We start from the raw sequence: 17,500 nt of genomic DNA on the forward strand, positions 1-17,500 counted from the left end.
TACCTAACGCGACTTAACTGGACCCTGTGTGTCATTATTATTATTATTATCCACGTTTGGCCGTTGCATCCCTTCAGGGTGTTGCAGCCGTCAGACCAGTTTGCTTTCACAACCTTCATTTCACAGGTTTAATTTAGGCAGTGTCTTAAAAGATGGAAAAAAATGCTGAATGGAGGAAGCCTTGAGGTGTTACTAGGGAATACATGAAAAAAATAAAGAAAGCTATCGTCATAATACCTATATTAAAAGTAGCCTTGCAGAAGGGACCTGATTTAGCCTCAAATGAGTCACCAATATTCCATAGCCAGACAACGGGAGAATGTAAGCGATTTAAAAACGTCCTAAGCCCTGAGCTTCCATTTAGTCCTTTCTCTTCTCTGTGTGTGTGTGCGTGCCTATGTGCGTGTGTGTGTGTCCTCCAGCACATCCTGGTGGTCCAGAGGCAGCTCTCGGTGCTGGAAGAGGAGCTGGAGGAGTTCCGCCTGGCTCTCAGACAGTACATGGAGTGTGCCTGCTCCCAGACCGGATGCCTACAGTCAGTTCACTTCTTGCAATATTTACTTTGCAGGGAGACCTCTTGACCTTGCTCAGCTCCCCCCAAATGGGAGAAGAACTTGTATAAATGACTGGTATAGGTTTGGAGCTGGCTTTATGGGGTCTCACCGGAAAATGCAGTGCTGAACAAGGTTTTAGAGAAATTTTATTTTAAGTGGCAATCAATACGATTGTTCTGATTGATTTGTTTTTTACATAACATTTAGCAGACGCTTTTATCCAAAGCGACTTACAATTATTCAAACACCCACGGACGCAGCCATCAGGAGCAATTAGGGGTTAAGTGTCTTGCTCAGGGACACTACAGCATGCTAGCAGGAGGAGCCTGGGATCGAACCAGCAGCCTTTAGAGTACTAAAGGCTGCTACCACCAACGATGGTAACAGCATAAAGAGGAGCACATGCAACGAGCAAATACAATGAATGGCTGTTTCTTATAAAGGGCCAAAAAATAAACAAGTGTCAAATATCAGATTTTTTAATATATTATTTATAACAAAATAAATTACGGATTACATTGATTACATTATTGTTTTTGTTTTTTTTGTTTTAGAATTTTTAAAGTCGTATTATTTATATCACAGTCTTACCTATAGTTTAGCTATAATTTAACATTTTATCGTAACAGATTGCGGAAAATGACTGAATATTATGCCATGTCTCAGTGTACAACGTTTTAAAGCCGGAAGGCCATAACGGTATTTGGACAGAAAATAAGTTAACTTGAAGTAAATCATTATAACAATTGACATCATTGTTCCTTTAAAGCTACCATAAATACATCATGCCGTAGAGGTTTTTTCCTCCATTCTTCTTTCATGAGTGGGTGGGCTCTAACTTTGGGCTCTCTCCTGCTCACTGTAGCCTTGACGCCGGGAACAAAACCTGAAATCCTTCACACGTTATCTTCCATTTCGGTCTCTCAGATGAGATACAGCCGCCAAGAGCCTTTTTAAAGCAGAGTGACATTTAAAGCACTGCCATGGCCATGTCAGCACAAATGCAGCCATGTTTTTACACTTGTTTTCGTTAGCAGTGATTCTTCAGTCAGGTAAGTGCACAGTTCATCACCATAACTGAGCAATAAGCCATAAGCCGATTGAAAGAAAACTCTGTTTCTGAATGTGTATATCTCTCTTTCTGCATCCTGCAAAACAGGCCCCCAAAGAAGCGGCGCACTGATGCCAGCGAGAGATTTGATTTTCCGTCCTAATTAGTGACTCTCTTCTGGTTTTGCTTTCGGCAGCATGGCAGTTCAGCGCCTGGCGAATGAATCACGCTACATTCTCTACGAGTTCTGGGAACACAACAGCGTGTGGAAGAAGTGAGTGTTCTGGAAGTGAATTCTGGGGGGAACGGTCTAATGCAACTCGTGTGAGAAGCTCCCGGTTTATTTACACACGCACGCCAGCTTTATTTCTAACAACCATTCAGTAGACGAATGAGATGAGGGAGAACAAAACAGCTGTTCAGGAGAAGCAACAGTAGTGGGTAGAAAAATATTATTGTAGGAGTTGACGGGTGTGTGGTGTCCCGATATATTAGGATATGCAGTAAGTGTAGATAGACTACAGTGAATTAAATACCTTGTTGGCGGTTAACTTGGTGCATTTCGGCATCTTGGGTTTCACATTTAATTTTGGTGGATGTCCCGACCCGCACAACAGGCAGCGATGATCTTGAAAGCGTATGAGCTGCGGCCACTAACGGGCTCAGGTGTTTCATCTTACGTGGTCAGTCTTCACGCCGTCCCTCACCAATCAGTGACAGGTGGATCATGTCATTACGCTCTGCACAGTCACCTGCAGACCAATTACTGCAAGACCTTCCAGCGGGGGAACGTGGACTTCCTGGAGACCCCGGAGATCATGACCACCATGCTGGTTCCCGGTAAGGAACACCGCCTGGTCCCTAAATTCAATTAAATACGGCAGACTTTTCCTTTCCTCCGGGTCCACAGGTGCTTTATGGCTGACTGTGTCCTTTTGGCTCAATCTATTTCTCTGGAATCCCCCCTCCTGTTTATAATCAATGGATATTATGCTTGACCTTAACAGCTTTACTTCCCCATACTTACCTTAGATAACCTCCGACAAGGCCTTAGAGCTTTGGCGGCAGGGAGGCTTCGATGCATTCGCCATTACACACGCACTCCCACAGCGAGGGCCAAGGGCACTCAAAGTCTGATTGATCCCGTTCATTGTTCGTGGTCAGTGAATTTTTATTTCCTCCTTCCCATTGTCCTACTTCTTTCCTTCATCTACAGCCTCATGGTGGGTCCTCAACAACAATTGAGCCCGGACCCGACCCCCTTAGGCAGCCCAGAACCACTTCATGGATCAGCGCAGACCAGTTAAGAGGGCAGAGAGTCCAATGTTCCCAGCGGCATCAGGAACCCCCTGCCGCCGCAGCACACACACACACACACATGCACGTACGTGCGCACGCGTGCGCGCGCACACACACACACACACGCACACACAAACACACAGTGAGTGATAACATGCCATCAGTATAAATTCCAGCCAGGTGGTTAAAACACGCACAAGCACGCACACATACATGCACACACACACGCACACACATACACACACACGTCAGCTTGTGAAGTCATGGTGAATAGCATCATTACGTGCCTCCATGTTCCTTCATAGTTAGGTGATAGCTGTTTTAGCCTGTGTGCGTGTTTATTAAATCCTAGAATAAGTCGACATTCTAAAGCAGTGAACCCATCAGACGGCGTCCCGTGGCTTGATATCAACACTGTGTTTGACGTTACATTATCTGTAGCCCAGGCTAGTTTGTGGATGGGAATTTGAATGTGCGTAATGTGTTTTATTTTGGTGTGTGTGTGTGTGTGTGTGTGTGTGTGTGCGCGCGCGCAAGAGAACGTCAAAAAGTGAATAAGCGTGTGTGACAGGGATGGGAAGACAGAGCATCGTGTCTGTTTGTAGCAGTTCTGAAGACCTCAACTCAAAACACTCGTCTGGTGTTGACCTACTCAGTGTGTTGTGTTTAGGATAATATATCGGTCATAATAAAGATAATATATTGTTGTTTCTTTTGGGTATTTATTTTCCGCTATTGATGTGAAAATGGCTTATGGAACAGTGTGACTTTGAAGTACAAATAGAATTAAACATTGTCAATTTGTTTTTGGGTTTTTTTCCCCCCCCCAATTTGTGGCCTATGGTTATTTCCTATCTCCGCGGTGATAGTTAAAGCGATATGAAATGTGCGCGGATGTCTTCACCTTGTGGCCAAAAATCGACACTACGATGTAGAAAATGTTAAAACGACAACCTACATTTTCCATCGTAATTCACTGGGCTTCATTGTTTTCCATATTTGTGCTTGAATGCCAAAGCTGGCGATAATATTGGAAAAATATTCAAGTAAATAAATAAATAAATAAAGGCGCTCGCACCAAGCGCTGACAATGAGCAAGTCTTATTTAGATTCCGTCTGTGAATCTAAGGTTAACGATTGCGTTTCATTTGTAAGCGACATTGCATTCTTTTACAAGCGATATTAACGCTTCAGTGATTCAACAATGTCCCAGATTTATTACATATATTTATTAATATAAATAATGTAATTAAAAAAAAAAAAAAAAAAAAAATCACAAAAGTTCACGCTCAAATCAGCAGAAACGGACCCGGGGAGACGAGTAGACAGTGCAACAGAGACTTTTTGACGTTTTATTGATAAATTATAATTTTTTAAAAGAGCCGGGAGGCATCTTTTCCGTCCAAGCTGCGCTACAGATTCCTAGGTACTGACTTTGAACCACGTACACAAATTCTAAGGGTTATTATTTTGCTCGTCACGCACAACATCGTCTGAACTGTGCCCATTGGGCTAGCATAGGAGTCACGTGGTCCGCGGCAGCCAATAAGAGGGTAGGGGCGGGGCGACATTCTGACCCGCAGGTAGCGGGCGCTCGAGAGCGAAACCAGGACACGTCCAGGCTCCAGCTGCTTGTGTACCCCAAAAAAAAAAATAATAATAATAAAAAAATCACAGTGACAGACTTACCAAAAAAAAAAATATATATTAATAATAATTTAAACTGCAACGCATGTTGATGCGTGTTCCAGAAATATTCCCAGAAATCAAACGCGGTGAAGAACACAAGGAGGTATGGGTGCGTATTTAAAACAGAGTAAAATGAATTCACGAGAACCCTTATTGCTCTGCAGGATTGGAAAGCAGCATGGCACGAAGATAACCTGACACTCTCCTCGACTAATACTGGGCAGCAACAGTGGCGCGCACACACGGGCGTCAAGGACAATTTCTTTAAAAGTCGATCGGTTTAAGAGTTAAAAATCATACAGCAGTAGCAGTTACTATGGCATCAGTGTATACAGGCAATGGTTACAATACAATATGGATATGCAGCTTTCTGCAGCTGCAGTCAAAACTAGCAGCAAAACACAACACAAAATTGCATATAATTGTAGTGCAATGGGAAAATTGTTCATCATCTCATTTTGGTCTGTCCGGTATCAAAATACTGTACATTACATATGTACCATCATGTCCATCTGGAACGAAGGCCCAGGGGTAACCAAATCCAACAGGTTCGCCTAACTATGAAATAGTTAGAACTTAAAATCAGCATGTATTTAGGTTGATTTTTGATATCACACACGCACGCAAACACACGCACACAGGGGGAAAAAAAAAATCGAATTACATGAGCATAAAAGTTCCCATTCAGGTCACTGCTTCTGGATTTCGGAGGATTTCAGCAAAACTCAGGCGGGTTTAATACCTTGTGGACGGGGAGGAGACCAGCCGACACTGGCTGTTCAGATAGCCAAACTTCTAACATTCCAGAGCGAAACAAATCATCCAAGCTCCTCATAGACAGAACACACACACACACACACACACACGTCATTAGCACATACACAGTGTTCCGCTCTCCTGAACAAGCCTCCCACTCAAAATCACTCAAGAGTGTGGGGTACTCCCACCACTGGGGGCGCTGCACTGAGCCGTGTCCATCCTAAGCGAAGCTGTTCTCTGGGTAACTGACTTTGATGGCGCCCCAGTAGCAAGCTCGTATCAGACAGATTAGACCGATCAGATAGGTGACCGCCCAGGACACGTAAGTGGCGTTATAACGACTGGCGAAGTCCCGTGTGCCCACCTGGTTGAGAGAGAGAGAGAGAGAGAGAGAGAGAGAGAGAGAGAGAGAGAGAGAGAGAGAGAAGAGAGAGAGAGAGAGAGAGAGAGAGAGAGAGAGAGAGAGGAGAGAGAGAGAGAGAGAGAGAGAGAGAGAGAGAGAGAGAGAGAGAGAGAGATCCACTCTTAATTGTACGTAATTACATTCATTGCTTTTGGACCATAGTACATTGCATTTACACATTTCATAACATAAGCTATTGAATAATTTGCTTAGAAATCTACCAGCTAGATGAAGTGAGTAACAATTACAATTTAACAATAAACCTTTAAAATTGAATGACCGTGTACTTACCGTTAGACCCACTCCAATAAAAATGCAGATCATTCCTACAGTGATGTAAGCGCAGCAGCGCCTCCTGGGGAGCGCACTGCCTACAGAAGATCTACAAATGATGAAGAATGAACAGAGAAAAAGAAGGAAAATATTTGAGTGGAATTGACCTCTAGATGTAAATCTATAATCAGCGCTTAATGGGCTGATTTTCATGGCCAACATTAGAATGAATAAGTTAGTCCCTGCACTCCATAGTACAGACTCCTTTCCCTGTGAACTCACTCCATGGGAAGCTGTGCTGGGCACCCAGTGGTCTCGTGAGGTAAGGGGCTCTCAGAATCTCTCTCTTTTTTCAGTTTTTTTTCCCCCCTCTAAGTTACAGATGAAAGCGCCCAGGGCCGACGGTCACATGTTCGACTCCTCTCCTCTGGATTCCACCAGCACGCCAATTCAAAACACAATACAAGTCAACTGACCCACGGGCACCAGTAGTTACTCAGCAGACCTTTATTTAAAAGCTATGAGAGAACTGTGAGCATCCGCTGCAACGAGCAGATCTATCGCATGCGTCTCATGATGTTTGTATGAACTGATTTATGGGGACGTGACCCATGGGTGCGAGGGTATGATCTGTAATTGATGACACATTTCCCCAAGTCCTGTTAAAACAGTAAGGTCATTTCAAGGAGACTTGCTTAAAAATCCCCCATCTGTGTAAGATACAAACAGGGAACGTGCCACATTAAATAATGTAACCCTAGTGTTTTTTTCTCCACCGAGCTAGATCTGATATCAAGCTGAGCTACAGTCATACTCAGAGGTGGATTTGAAAAAATAAAATAAAATAAAAACACAATAATCCATTAGACACGACAGGGGTTGTTTCTTTAGGCAAGTACTCTGGTACCAGTTGCAAGTAAACACTGAGTATGACATGGCTTCACATAAAATTCATTATGCGTTTGCTTGTTTATTTATTCATTTAAAGGAGAGTGCAAAAAAGAGAGAGAGAGCGTGAGAGAGGTTGTAGATAAGTTGTGCAGGGAAGGGGAAAAAAAACAAAAAAAAAACCCAGCAGAGATCAACCCCGATGTCACCGTCAGGACAAAGTTCCATGAGAGGAAACACAGAGATGGGGACAGAATCCGGGTCCGGATAATGTAATTGAAGGTCACTGCTCCAGCCATGCCATAATAAAACACCTCTCAGTTCTCTTCACAGGCTCTGCGCCCCCTCCCCAACTGGGGTATGGGTCGAGTATTTGCTCCTGGATCGCTAATGCCGGTCACACGTTGAGATTAGCCTCCACGATACCCCGCTGCTAAGAACTACAAAGCCTGTGTCCAGACATCAGAAAAATAGATTTCTGATTACAGTTTGGAACCCACAGCGGATTTAGAATTAAACATCACAACTGCCAAAAATGATACGCATTAGGTGCACTGAATCCCCCGCTTTGGAGAGAGATCTGGCTGAACTGAATTTAAGTTCGATAATTGCATCGAGAGGATTTGCTTCAACATTCCCCTCGGTAAAATTTTATCCATTACATATTTTGATATAATTTTCAGAATTCAAAACATCTTAAGGCATCTTAAAGGGCACCTATTATGAAAAACCCATTTTTTTCAGTGCTTGTGTACATACGTACATTTAGGTCTCTGGTGGGCCTACTAACACACAAACTGTGACAAGACAAACCAGTCAGTTTTTGTGAAGAAACTGCAGATGATGGAAATGTAAGTATTTAAATAAATACTTTTTTAAATGTAATTATTAATAAAAAAAAGATTCTGCTGTGTTTCTTAAAAAAAAAAAAAAAAAAAATGCGGTACATGGACTGTGGCACGCCATCCGCTGTGCATTTCTCCAGATAAAACCAATAAAAAGTGTGTTTTTACTGTAGATTTATTTATTTTATTTTCCGACGTTTACATGAAATAAAAAATCGCCACGGTGTCCCTGTGAAGTGCGCGGGTCTCCCACAAGCTTGAAGCCCAGCAACCAGTGTCGGAACAAAGTTTTAAATTAGACCTTGTAGATCTAATGGGTGAAGACTCAGCAACTGGATTGCTTATTTCTCGCCTTAAATTGGTTCAGAAACAGATTTTGGTGGACCGATGAGGTGAGATAAGTGAGAGTTTTCAGAGTAAAACAATGGAGCCCGGAAGTGAAGCTCAAACGCCACTGGCTCAGAGAACTCAGGGCCTCAGGAAGGTGGCTCCTCCCTCTTAAACAGAGCGCCAGGAACACAATGGATTTAGAGGCATCTGAGCGGTATTTTCATTAAAAAAAATGTACTTGTGCAAAAAAGGAGCATTATATGTCCTCTTTAAGTCTCGAAATTGAAAAAAAAAATGATAATAATAAACCATTAAAAGAACTATCTGATTGTGATAGATACAGTCTAAAAGTGCTAAGTAGGAGAGAGAAAAGGAGGGTCATTTTAGGAGTGGAATGGGGGTAAAAAAGAAGAAAACATTACACTCACATTTTTTTGCAGTGGGGACACTTGGCTAGCGTGTTAAAGCGCAGCTCCATCCACTATAAAGGAACAAAAAACACTGCTGTTAGTGTACCACAGAGCATACAAGAACACACGCACACACACACACACACACACACACACTCACACACTCACACACTCACACACTCACACACTCACACACTCACACACTCTTTGGTAGTAATATAAATCAGAGTTTAGACCACTACAGGGTTAATTGACAGTAGCAGCTAAAACTCCCCATTACAGTCAGTACAGTTACAGTTAGTCAGCCTTGTCAAGCCTTGTTTTCACCATGGTTTCCTATGTTAGCAAAGTGGTGTTAATAATATAATATCACAGATCAACTTAATCAAAAGTCCTTATCTCGCAATTGCAAAATGTGTTTTTTTTTTGTTTTTTTTACATCTGGCTTTTATTCTAATTATGGAGCCCATGAAGTATCAAATAAAGAGAATCTTCTAACCTTATGGGCTCCATCAGACCAAATATACAAACTGTAAGTTCGTAAAACAGATACTAGTAAATCAGCTCTGAAGTGACAATAAATAGACAATAACCCTTTATTAACTCTTAAAATCATAAAATTCCTTTCAAAACCATATGTAGAAACAAAAGTGCATTTGCAGCCGTGTAAATAAGGGGGTGGATAATTTAATTGGGTGGGGGGGGGGGGGGGGGTTAGGATGTGGTTAATGTTATCTATGTTCCCCCAGTTGGACCGGTTTCGTCAACCTGCTGCGGGGCGGGGGCAGAGCCGTCGGAGGGGAAGCCCGAGAGTGGCTGCGATGACCCGGCGTCCTCGCTGCCCTATGGACGCCACAAAGCAACAAGGACGTTCACTCGCGCCTTTGCCACGTGTGCCAGTGAACACCCCACCTTGTTTCTTCGGCAAGGCTTGCAGTAATTTAGACACGTTAGTATGCGAATTACTGCTCTATGCTTCAATTGATGATTAGAAGGCATTTCTCAGCGGTCTGAGGAATTGGTCCCAATTAGGACACCTCTCATTGACCACAAAAGTCACGTGTCAAAAGCGCTGGTGATATCCTCAACACAGGGTGGAGCAGGGTGGCAGAGGATGCAAGATTTGCAAAATGTGGAGTTCAACGCTTAAATGGCATTTTTCCGTGACAAGCTGTCCACGGTGGTGGTCAAGTGCAATTGGAGCTACTGAGCCAGGCAAAATAAGCAACAAAAAACATTTAACTCAAAAATGTGTTTACTACAAAACCTCCAATCTTCTCTCTTCATTTATTTATATGGTTTAAAAGAACATTTGATAAATCTGGAACATGATGACTGGTTGGTTGAAAAACAAACCTAACCCTGAAAATGGCCTGAAAGCTGTTTTATAAGGACCAAGTTTGTGCCCATTCTTCTTTGAAACACTAATAATAATAACAATAAAAATTACAATAATAATAATAATAATTCCATGTGTTTGAATGGAAGCATACAGACCGGGGCTGAACTTGCATACTGTTACCCGGAGAACAAAGAGCAAACAAAAAAAAAAAGTTCTTGTTGGTGAGTTGTAGGTCCAACGTACTAGAAAGGTGTTGCCGCAGTGGCCGCAGACGACCCTCATCCCCTCTGGCTGGACGGGCAGAGCCGGCTGGGCGGGCTGCTCCTCTGGGATCACCATCACTGGACTCAGGTTGATGATGCGTCTGCTGCGGGACGCACAGCAAAGCAGCGAATTCAAATATTTTGCCATACACGTGATTTTGCATGCAAGTGATTTGTGTCCAAGTCTGGGAACAGAATGTCGGTTGGTGTTTTGATCACCGGCTCCTTAGAGTTGGTGCTGGTGCCACGCCCCACCTACCAGTTGGGTCGAGGACATCCTATCCTCCTGGAGGTGTCTTTACAGATGAGCAGGCAGTAGCAGGGACACCTCACGTACTTCTTCCCTGTGGGAGGGTTTTTGATTGGCTGCAAGACGGCAACAAAACAAATGTGAACAACAATGAAAATAGCTCTCATATGGGAGAAAACAGGATAAATAAAACCATGAACAAGGAAAGCAGAAACCCCACTTCCTGTAAGGAACCTGCAGAACACAAACCGAATTACGTGGTGAAATGCAAAAAAATTTAATATATATATATATAATTTTAAGACTGATCCATTGAATCGAGATTTGTTTTACCAGTTAAGTACAGCTCTTCATTGTAAACAATGTGTATGAGGAGACCATTTCACAAGTTTTCAAGTATTATTAGAATAAGCCATTTTGGAAAAAATAAAGCAAGTGAGGAGTACCATGAAACATGCTGAGTCATAATGACTGCTCAGTTGGGCCCATACTGACTGTGTCTAGATGGAAGGAAAACTACAAGAGGAGGATGTGATCCATCTCTCTCTCAAATAATAAAAATAAAAATAACCCAGCATTGAGCCAGTATGATACAATATAATATATTATATTATACTGTATATCATGTTGCACTAGTAGTTGAGCACTATTCATCACATCCGAGCCAAACAGAATTCCCCTCCCAAGTCTTGGTGATGACAGCCATCGGAGACAGGTCGGTCTCTAGCCATTTTGACAGCTCCATCCCAGCACTCAGACATGTGCACCTTGGACGCAGGCGATCCAATTAAATCACAAGAAAACTTATAACTGCACCGTGTGATACATCAGAGTCACTCTGCACCTGGGTATTATCCCAAGGATGAGCCAACGAAAAATGATGAGAAACAAAGACAGTCAAACCAAACTATCGAATCTGTATGAAATCTGCATATGCATATATGCTGGCGTAATGGTATGGTATTGCAAGAGGAAGTATCGCGATATATGGCAGTATCACATTTTCCTCTTTGACATCTCTGCGGTCCGCAGTCCTCATCAACGCCCCTCCCCGCTCCTCACCGTGGCTTCGTTGCAGACCGTGCACTTGACCACGTGCTGGTGCAGTTTGCCGTCCAGGTTGATGAGCGACTGGCACACGCGGCAGTTGATGACGGGCACGCCGCCCGCGTCGGGGCTGGCGATGGCTGTGTAGGGAGGAGGTAGTTCGGCTTTGAGAGGGAGAAGCACAGAAACACAACAGACAGCGGGGCTGTTAATCACATGCAGGCGACATGCTTCTGACATTGCAGTGTAGCTGCCCGTCACTTGGAGCGGTTTGCTGTAGCGGGAAATTGAGAGCTTTTCAGCATTCTCCAGTGATGCCAATAGCTCAAAACTTCAAAAAGCGAATTATTACCATGTATAGAGGAACTCCACCAATGACGCACTCCTTTGACAAAGTTGTTTGATTGATAAAAAATGTAAAAACTTTTTTTAGTTCACTTAGGTATTTGCAGTCACTGCTGTTTGAGTCAATCGTAAGGTTCGCAAAGACAATAGTAGGCAAAACGTGGGGCTCTCATGACACTCTCGAGAAAAGAGAGGGACCAAGATCCGACAGAGGGAATACATCGGTCAATCGAGCCGTCATCTCCTCGCTCTCTCCACAAGACGCACAAGAGATCTAATCTTTCCTAAACTGCGCACGGCATTATTTATTCATCCCCCGCGCTATTGATTGACAACTTAAACCTGATAGAAGGTCACTGCCGTCTGAAAAAAATTAAATCAAATAAAGAGACTGAATATCGCCCCCGAGTTGAGAAAGACCGCTCGCCATGGTCTTTATCTAGGCCACATTCACCCCATGACGGTGCGGCTACACTTCCATTTGCTCGACATGTGACTGGGTTTGTCAGAAGCCGCGCGCTGTATGTTTAACACAGAAACAATGGTCGCTTTTACACGCTCAAAATCTGTTGTAAAACGCTATCGCCTGGGAAGGCTGGGGGGGGGGTGATGTAATGACCACACTGCGTCAAAACGGTTGGATATGTGGGGAGGATGAATGATCTCGTCTTTGATTGAGAGCAGACTTAGAAAGTGACTTTGAATGAGAGGGTTTCTAATAAAAAAAAAATATATATATATATATGTTGTACTGCAGCAGGTGTTCAATTGTATTTAACAGTGGGCCAGAGTGTAGGCCAATGAACCTTTAATCCAACCATGCACCAGTGTACTAAGTTGAAAATTCCCAAGGGTTTTATGAAAGAAACTAATCCATTGACTTGCACCAGCCATTTTACCATAGCCATCTACTAGTTCTAGTACTACTACTACTACTACTACAACATTAAACATCCTATTCCACTGCTCTCCCATCTCACCCTCAAACTCCTTTGGCTCATTTGACTCTTTGCTGAAATGTGAATTTTAAATCTGCAATCTACAATAAACCCGAAAGTCATTCGTTTTCTGGAAAAGACCAGGTCAAAGGTCACCCTACAGTATGGAAACTAGGAACTAAATGAACGTGCAGAGGAAAGGAAACGTCCATTGTATCTTGAGAGAGGTGTGGATGTAAAGAAAATGACCATTCCACTGAAGTTCACTGATACAACAGCCACAACTGCATTTGGACGAGTTGGTCTTATCCATGGAAAACCCATCTAGCCCATGCTACAGCTGAAATATAAATGATGTCGCTGTTCAAAGCCCCCACGTATAGCTGAACCAGCATATGGGAGCCACAGGAATTTATTAAGTCCACTCAGTGGCGGAGGTAAGATGAGAAGGCTCTTTACGCCAACCCCTCCCCCCGAACCACCACCCACCATCCCCACTACAGAGACAACCACGACCGTCACCATCGTCACATCCTCTCTCCGCCGCGACTGAATGCCTTCTGTGTGTCAGCAGCACGGCCACATTGGGAATATCTTGAGACCGGTTCGCCATATTAGTGACTGGGCGAGGCGAAGGCCAAGGACGGTTCTTCGGTTATTTGCCATCGCTTTTCCACCGTTCTCAGAAATGGTTGAGCCCAAGCATATGCAGGGAAATGTATGAATGTGTGCGAGATGTGTTGATATCAGCCCACTACGACGTGTCCGAGTGCATCGCTTTGCAGAGAACGTGGGCGATGTACAGATACGGTGGCTTCAGGACCATCCTTAGCCTATATTTTATTATGCAATCCACTAACCTATATGCAGTTCATAACAAGAAATAAATCAATTTACTAGTACTCTTTCTTCGATCATTGGTTTCTGACTTCAAAACACAATGCAAAAAAATAAGAAGAAGAAAAAAAAAAAAGAAAACACATCTACCAGCAGCTGATGATTGCGAAATAAAAAACATCACAAGTGCATCTGGATGAATCAACAGAACAAGCCAAGGCCTGCAGCTGATTTATATAGCTTCTCAGTACAACAAACTTAAAACAAATAGTGTTTCTAGCACTCTTCGGCCCTAATAATCCTTCTTACACATTGCTAGAGGATTGTATTTCCGACAGACCCAAACAAACAGAATTAGCAATGATCCTGCGTTCAGCGAGGGAGAGAGAAACTAGGCCATGAAATAAACATTCATTTCGGCTTTGGTCAGAACCGTAACAATCACAGAGGACCTGTCTGACCCTTAATGGGTCTTTAAAGTCCAACGCTTAAGCCTTAGTTATAATTAATCGGATGGTGAAATATGAATTTACAGATTAGGCTGCTGAAGAACAACAAAACGTTACATTTCAACATCCACTTTGACGTAAGCCATTTGTCCTTAAATACCCCACCAGGGGTATTTTGTTTCTGGGGAAAATAATAAAAAAAATCGAATTGCTTCTCTACCCTTAATAATTGCATCAATACTGGATGCATTATCTAAAGGAGACACTTGATTGTCAACAACAACAAAAAAGAGCCCACATAGTGGCATTGTAATTAAAAACCTCTGCTTATGTTCTCTTCTTACAGGAATCTTTGAGTCTTGTACAATTAACTCTAGAGTGCATTCTGATGTGGCCAGTAAATTTGTTTAATTTCTGCCCTGAGAAGCCAACTCCTTTAAGTGATTTATTTTGGTTCTCTGCCATTTACTCAGAGCAGTCGGGCGGAAAGGCCTGTCCTCACATTTCTGTCCGTGGCCTGTACCGGCAGGATGATTCAACATCTCATTGCTGACAGGCATCCGATATCTCTGTATCGATCAGAGGGGTTCCGTGAACAAAATAGTGTGTTGTGTTTTAATCGTCCTTCTTCAAGTGAGGTGTTTTCTCAGCCAGATCAAAAGCCACATGAATGAACAGGCAAAGAGTATTCCTTATTAACATGCAACTGTCTTGATACTGCAATTTGTATGTCATATGTCCAGTCCAAGTGTGAGTGCATCCATTAAAAAAAACAAAAAACAAAAAAAAAAAAAACTGGATTTTCCGCATAATAAAGTGTCATACCAAATAATAACTGATCCGTGATTGCATTTCATGCATTCATTTGGGCTTAGGGCATGCACGCCTGGGGATGTTTGGGCTTTGCAGCTGTAAACCACTTGCACAATAGACTGCGGTGTTGGCCTGGTTTCTCTGCGCAGGGATTTCTTCCCGCCGCGGATCCATTTCTGACATTACCCCTAACATCAGCAATGATATAATAGTTGGTCGGGCCCCAAAACACAACAAAATTGCCATGTACAAGCGTTTCATTCGCGGCAGAACGGGGGCGGGGGAGGGGGGTGGCGGTGGGGGTGTTGTTGCGGGGCCCTCCTGATCTGCCTCTGACAGCGAGACCTCCACCGTCCTCTCGCAGGGGTGGGTTTCCCCACTGGCGAGCCCCGGCCAGCTGCAGTGTATTTACGGACGAATGCAAAACATTGCTCAACGCGAACCGCCCGACACGAATCGGCATGCGGGGCGGTGTGCTGTTTACCTCGGGGGCTCGGATCCTGCAGGTACGGCGGGGCGGTCGGGGTGACATTACCGGAGTTCGGTGCCGACAGAAGCGGCGATCGTTCGTCCATGCCATCGGAGGCCATGTCGGCGGGACCAGGCGAAATGAAGACGACCGGCGGCGGTGACTCCGTCCAGCCTTACCCCAGCGGACTGACGGGGGGGGTGTGCGGAGGAGGCGGAGCCTAGCTCTCTGACGGAGAGGGCGGGGTTTGTTTCGGCACGGAAACCAGCGTCTCGTCCGGAAGTTAGGGCCAATGCGGAAGTGCTCTAAAGGGCAGCTCAGCTAGTGGCCGCTAGACGGCGCTCCGGAAGTCTCCGAAAAGGAGGAATTTCCCATTCCAAAACAACGTCGGTTTTGTTTTTTTTTCCAGACCTGGGGGTTTCAATATCAAGGTTTTCTTCTTCTAATGGTTGCCTGCGTCATTGTTGCATTAAACACATATTTAGGCTTAATTCTCGGCTCCGTGGAATACTCAATTCTGATTGGTCAACAGCACGGCCACCAGTTATTTCTTAATGACGGCCGCTGACCTGTCATGACCTGGTCGTTATGAGCGCGGCATGACCACTGCCCCAGGCGACCACTTCTCGGCCCGGATTCACGCCCCTTGAATGCTACCTTGAAGGGGCGACGGTGGCGCAGGAGGTCAGAGCGGGTCGCTGCCATTGATGTATGAGTGTGTGTGTGTGTGTGTGTGTGTGAATTGGTGAATGTGAGGCGTGTACTGTAAAGCGCTTTGAGTGGTCGCAAGACTGGAAAAGCGCCATATAAAATGCAGTCCATTTACCTTCACGCTAATGCTGACCCTAGCTAGTGGCAGCATCCCGTGACGCTGCATAGAAACTACAACAGAAGCCTCGAAGAGATGGATGTGGAATTGTCCGGTTTCAGGTTGACAACAGCAGACATGTTGGGCCAATAGTTTGCTGCGTTTGTTGCAGTGTTAGCTACACATCAGTGGACTATTTCTTTCTAGTTGTAAAATCATTTCAAATCAATCTTTCGTCTCAATGTGTTCTTTTATTTCATTAGTAGCCGTGTAATATGCAGGATACTGTGCAGCCAGTCGGTCGCTTTACCTATGAGAGTCTTAAAGAGCCTTATGCTGTGCAGGACACAAGCTTAAGAGACTTTCATGTTTTGTTCCAAGACATAACATGTGGCAGTAAATACCCCACTGGTGAATTTTGAAGCCTTTACGTGTCTTAAAAAAAGGCGTTTGATGACAAGTGGCTAAATGAAACGACAAAGGTCGTCAGGGACATTAACCATCATCACATCGAACACGGAAAGTCATCAAGTCACTAGTCCGCCTTTACAGCCTCTAGTTGTGTTTATACTCAGGCTCTTGTAAACTATTCTAACTCAAACTTTCCAGGCTTTTGTAGAAGAGGTAAGCGCGCAAAATCAAATGACCAGTTGGAAGCTTAGTGGTGGTGGCGCTGAAGTCATGTGACCGTGGTGTAGTTCCTTTATAGCCTAACATCAGCTTTTAACTTATGCCCATTGCTTTTACACTTCAAAAATCATAAAAGTGATTATCTTGCTGAACAAAACATGTAAGTATCATAAACTTTTGTTTGCCACAGAGCTTATTTTCTGCAATAATCCAAAATCCAATGGAAAAATCCCATAGTTTTTTGGTGGAGGGAACCAGGCTGATGCTGGCTTCCAGGTTGGCTCAATACATCATCCCTGCACCACTCTATTGACATTGCTACCCACTGCACTATTTTTGTATGCAAGCTATTATTTCCTAAATTGCATGAGAGAGCTTCATGAGAGACCTCATTACATTTAATCAAGTCCCATTTATTCTGTTTACACAGCAATTACAAACAGTAATTCCTAGTTAATTGGAATGTGTTTCTGTTGTATTTACTGGTTGGGGGAATCATCATCAAAAGCGGACTCCAAAATGTGAGTTATGTTTGAGTGAACTTTCCAGATGGGAGACTGTGGACTCACATTTCAATTGGCACGGTGTAGGGAACATAGGGAGCCTGCATAGGAACACTGTAGATTGGAATTGTGCCTATAAAGCTCTGGCTCCATCCTGCCAAGATGGCAGCGTGCGTAAAGCCAAACTCGAGGCTTCAAAACGTCTCTACAGAAACCAAATAGTAATAGAAGAGGCCGCCTTTACTGTTTTTCTCATAATAACACTTATTATGCACTAGGTATTAGATCATTTAAAATGAATAATT

At 43.7% G+C, this 17,500-nt stretch overlaps 2 protein-coding genes across 5 annotated transcripts in view; one reads left to right on the forward strand and one right to left on the reverse strand.

The window, feature by feature from the left end:
• The window catches only part of necab1 (N-terminal EF-hand calcium binding protein 1), a 37,842-nt gene extending 34,187 nt beyond the window's left edge, over window positions 1-3,655 (forward strand). The window contains exons 10-13 of the mRNA XM_080000184.1: window positions 423-535; window positions 1,802-1,879; window positions 2,354-2,445; window positions 2,822-3,655. Coding sequence (XP_079856310.1) covers window positions 423-535; window positions 1,802-1,879; window positions 2,354-2,445; window positions 2,822-2,850 — 312 coding nt within the window. The 3' untranslated portion in view covers window positions 2,851-3,655. The remainder of the gene's footprint in view (window positions 1-422; window positions 536-1,801; window positions 1,880-2,353; window positions 2,446-2,821) is intronic.
• Window positions 3,656-4,243: 588 nt separating this feature from the next.
• Window positions 4,244-15,440, reverse strand: pip4p2 (phosphatidylinositol-4,5-bisphosphate 4-phosphatase 2). Of its 4 annotated transcripts, none has more exons than XM_080018261.1 (8): window positions 15,321-15,440; window positions 11,419-11,567; window positions 10,366-10,472; window positions 10,087-10,210; window positions 9,270-9,344; window positions 8,520-8,572; window positions 6,047-6,137; window positions 4,244-5,716 (listed from the first exon to the last, which is right to left on the reverse strand). In XM_080018261.1, the coding sequence occupies exons 1-8, from the start codon at window positions 15,373-15,375 to the stop codon at window positions 5,573-5,575; spliced, it is 798 nt and encodes a 265-aa protein (XP_079874387.1). In that variant the 5' UTR covers window positions 15,376-15,440; the 3' UTR covers window positions 4,244-5,572. The 4 variants fall into 4 exon arrangements, with proteins under 4 accessions (XP_079874387.1, XP_079874386.1, XP_079874385.1 ...); XM_080018260.1 differs by having other exon boundaries at window positions 11,419-11,543; window positions 15,270-15,423; XM_080018259.1 differs by having other exon boundaries at window positions 15,270-15,423.
• Between the last annotated feature and the right edge of the window lie 2,060 nt (window positions 15,441-17,500).

This window comes from Zeus faber, assembly GCF_960531495.2.
Source record: "Zeus faber genome assembly, chromosome: 1".
Classification (NCBI taxonomy): Eukaryota; Metazoa; Chordata; class Actinopteri; order Zeiformes; family Zeidae; genus Zeus; species Zeus faber.

What these genes read in the sequence shown, in the direction of transcription:
- pip4p2 (XM_080018259.1), bottom strand. Translation starts at nt 15,375, where the DNA reads ATGGCCTCCGATGGCATGGACGAACGATCGCCGCTTCTGTCGGCACCG. An exon ending in GCAGGATCCGAGCCCCCGAG is followed by an intron (nt 11,568 to 15,269) that starts GTAAACAGCACA and finishes TCCCTCTCAAAG; the next exon opens with CCGAACTACCTCCTCCCTAC. An exon ending in CGGTCTGCAACGAAGCCACG is followed by an intron (nt 10,473 to 11,418) that starts GTGAGGAGCGGG and finishes GCCGTCTTGCAG; the next exon opens with CCAATCAAAAACCCTCCCAC.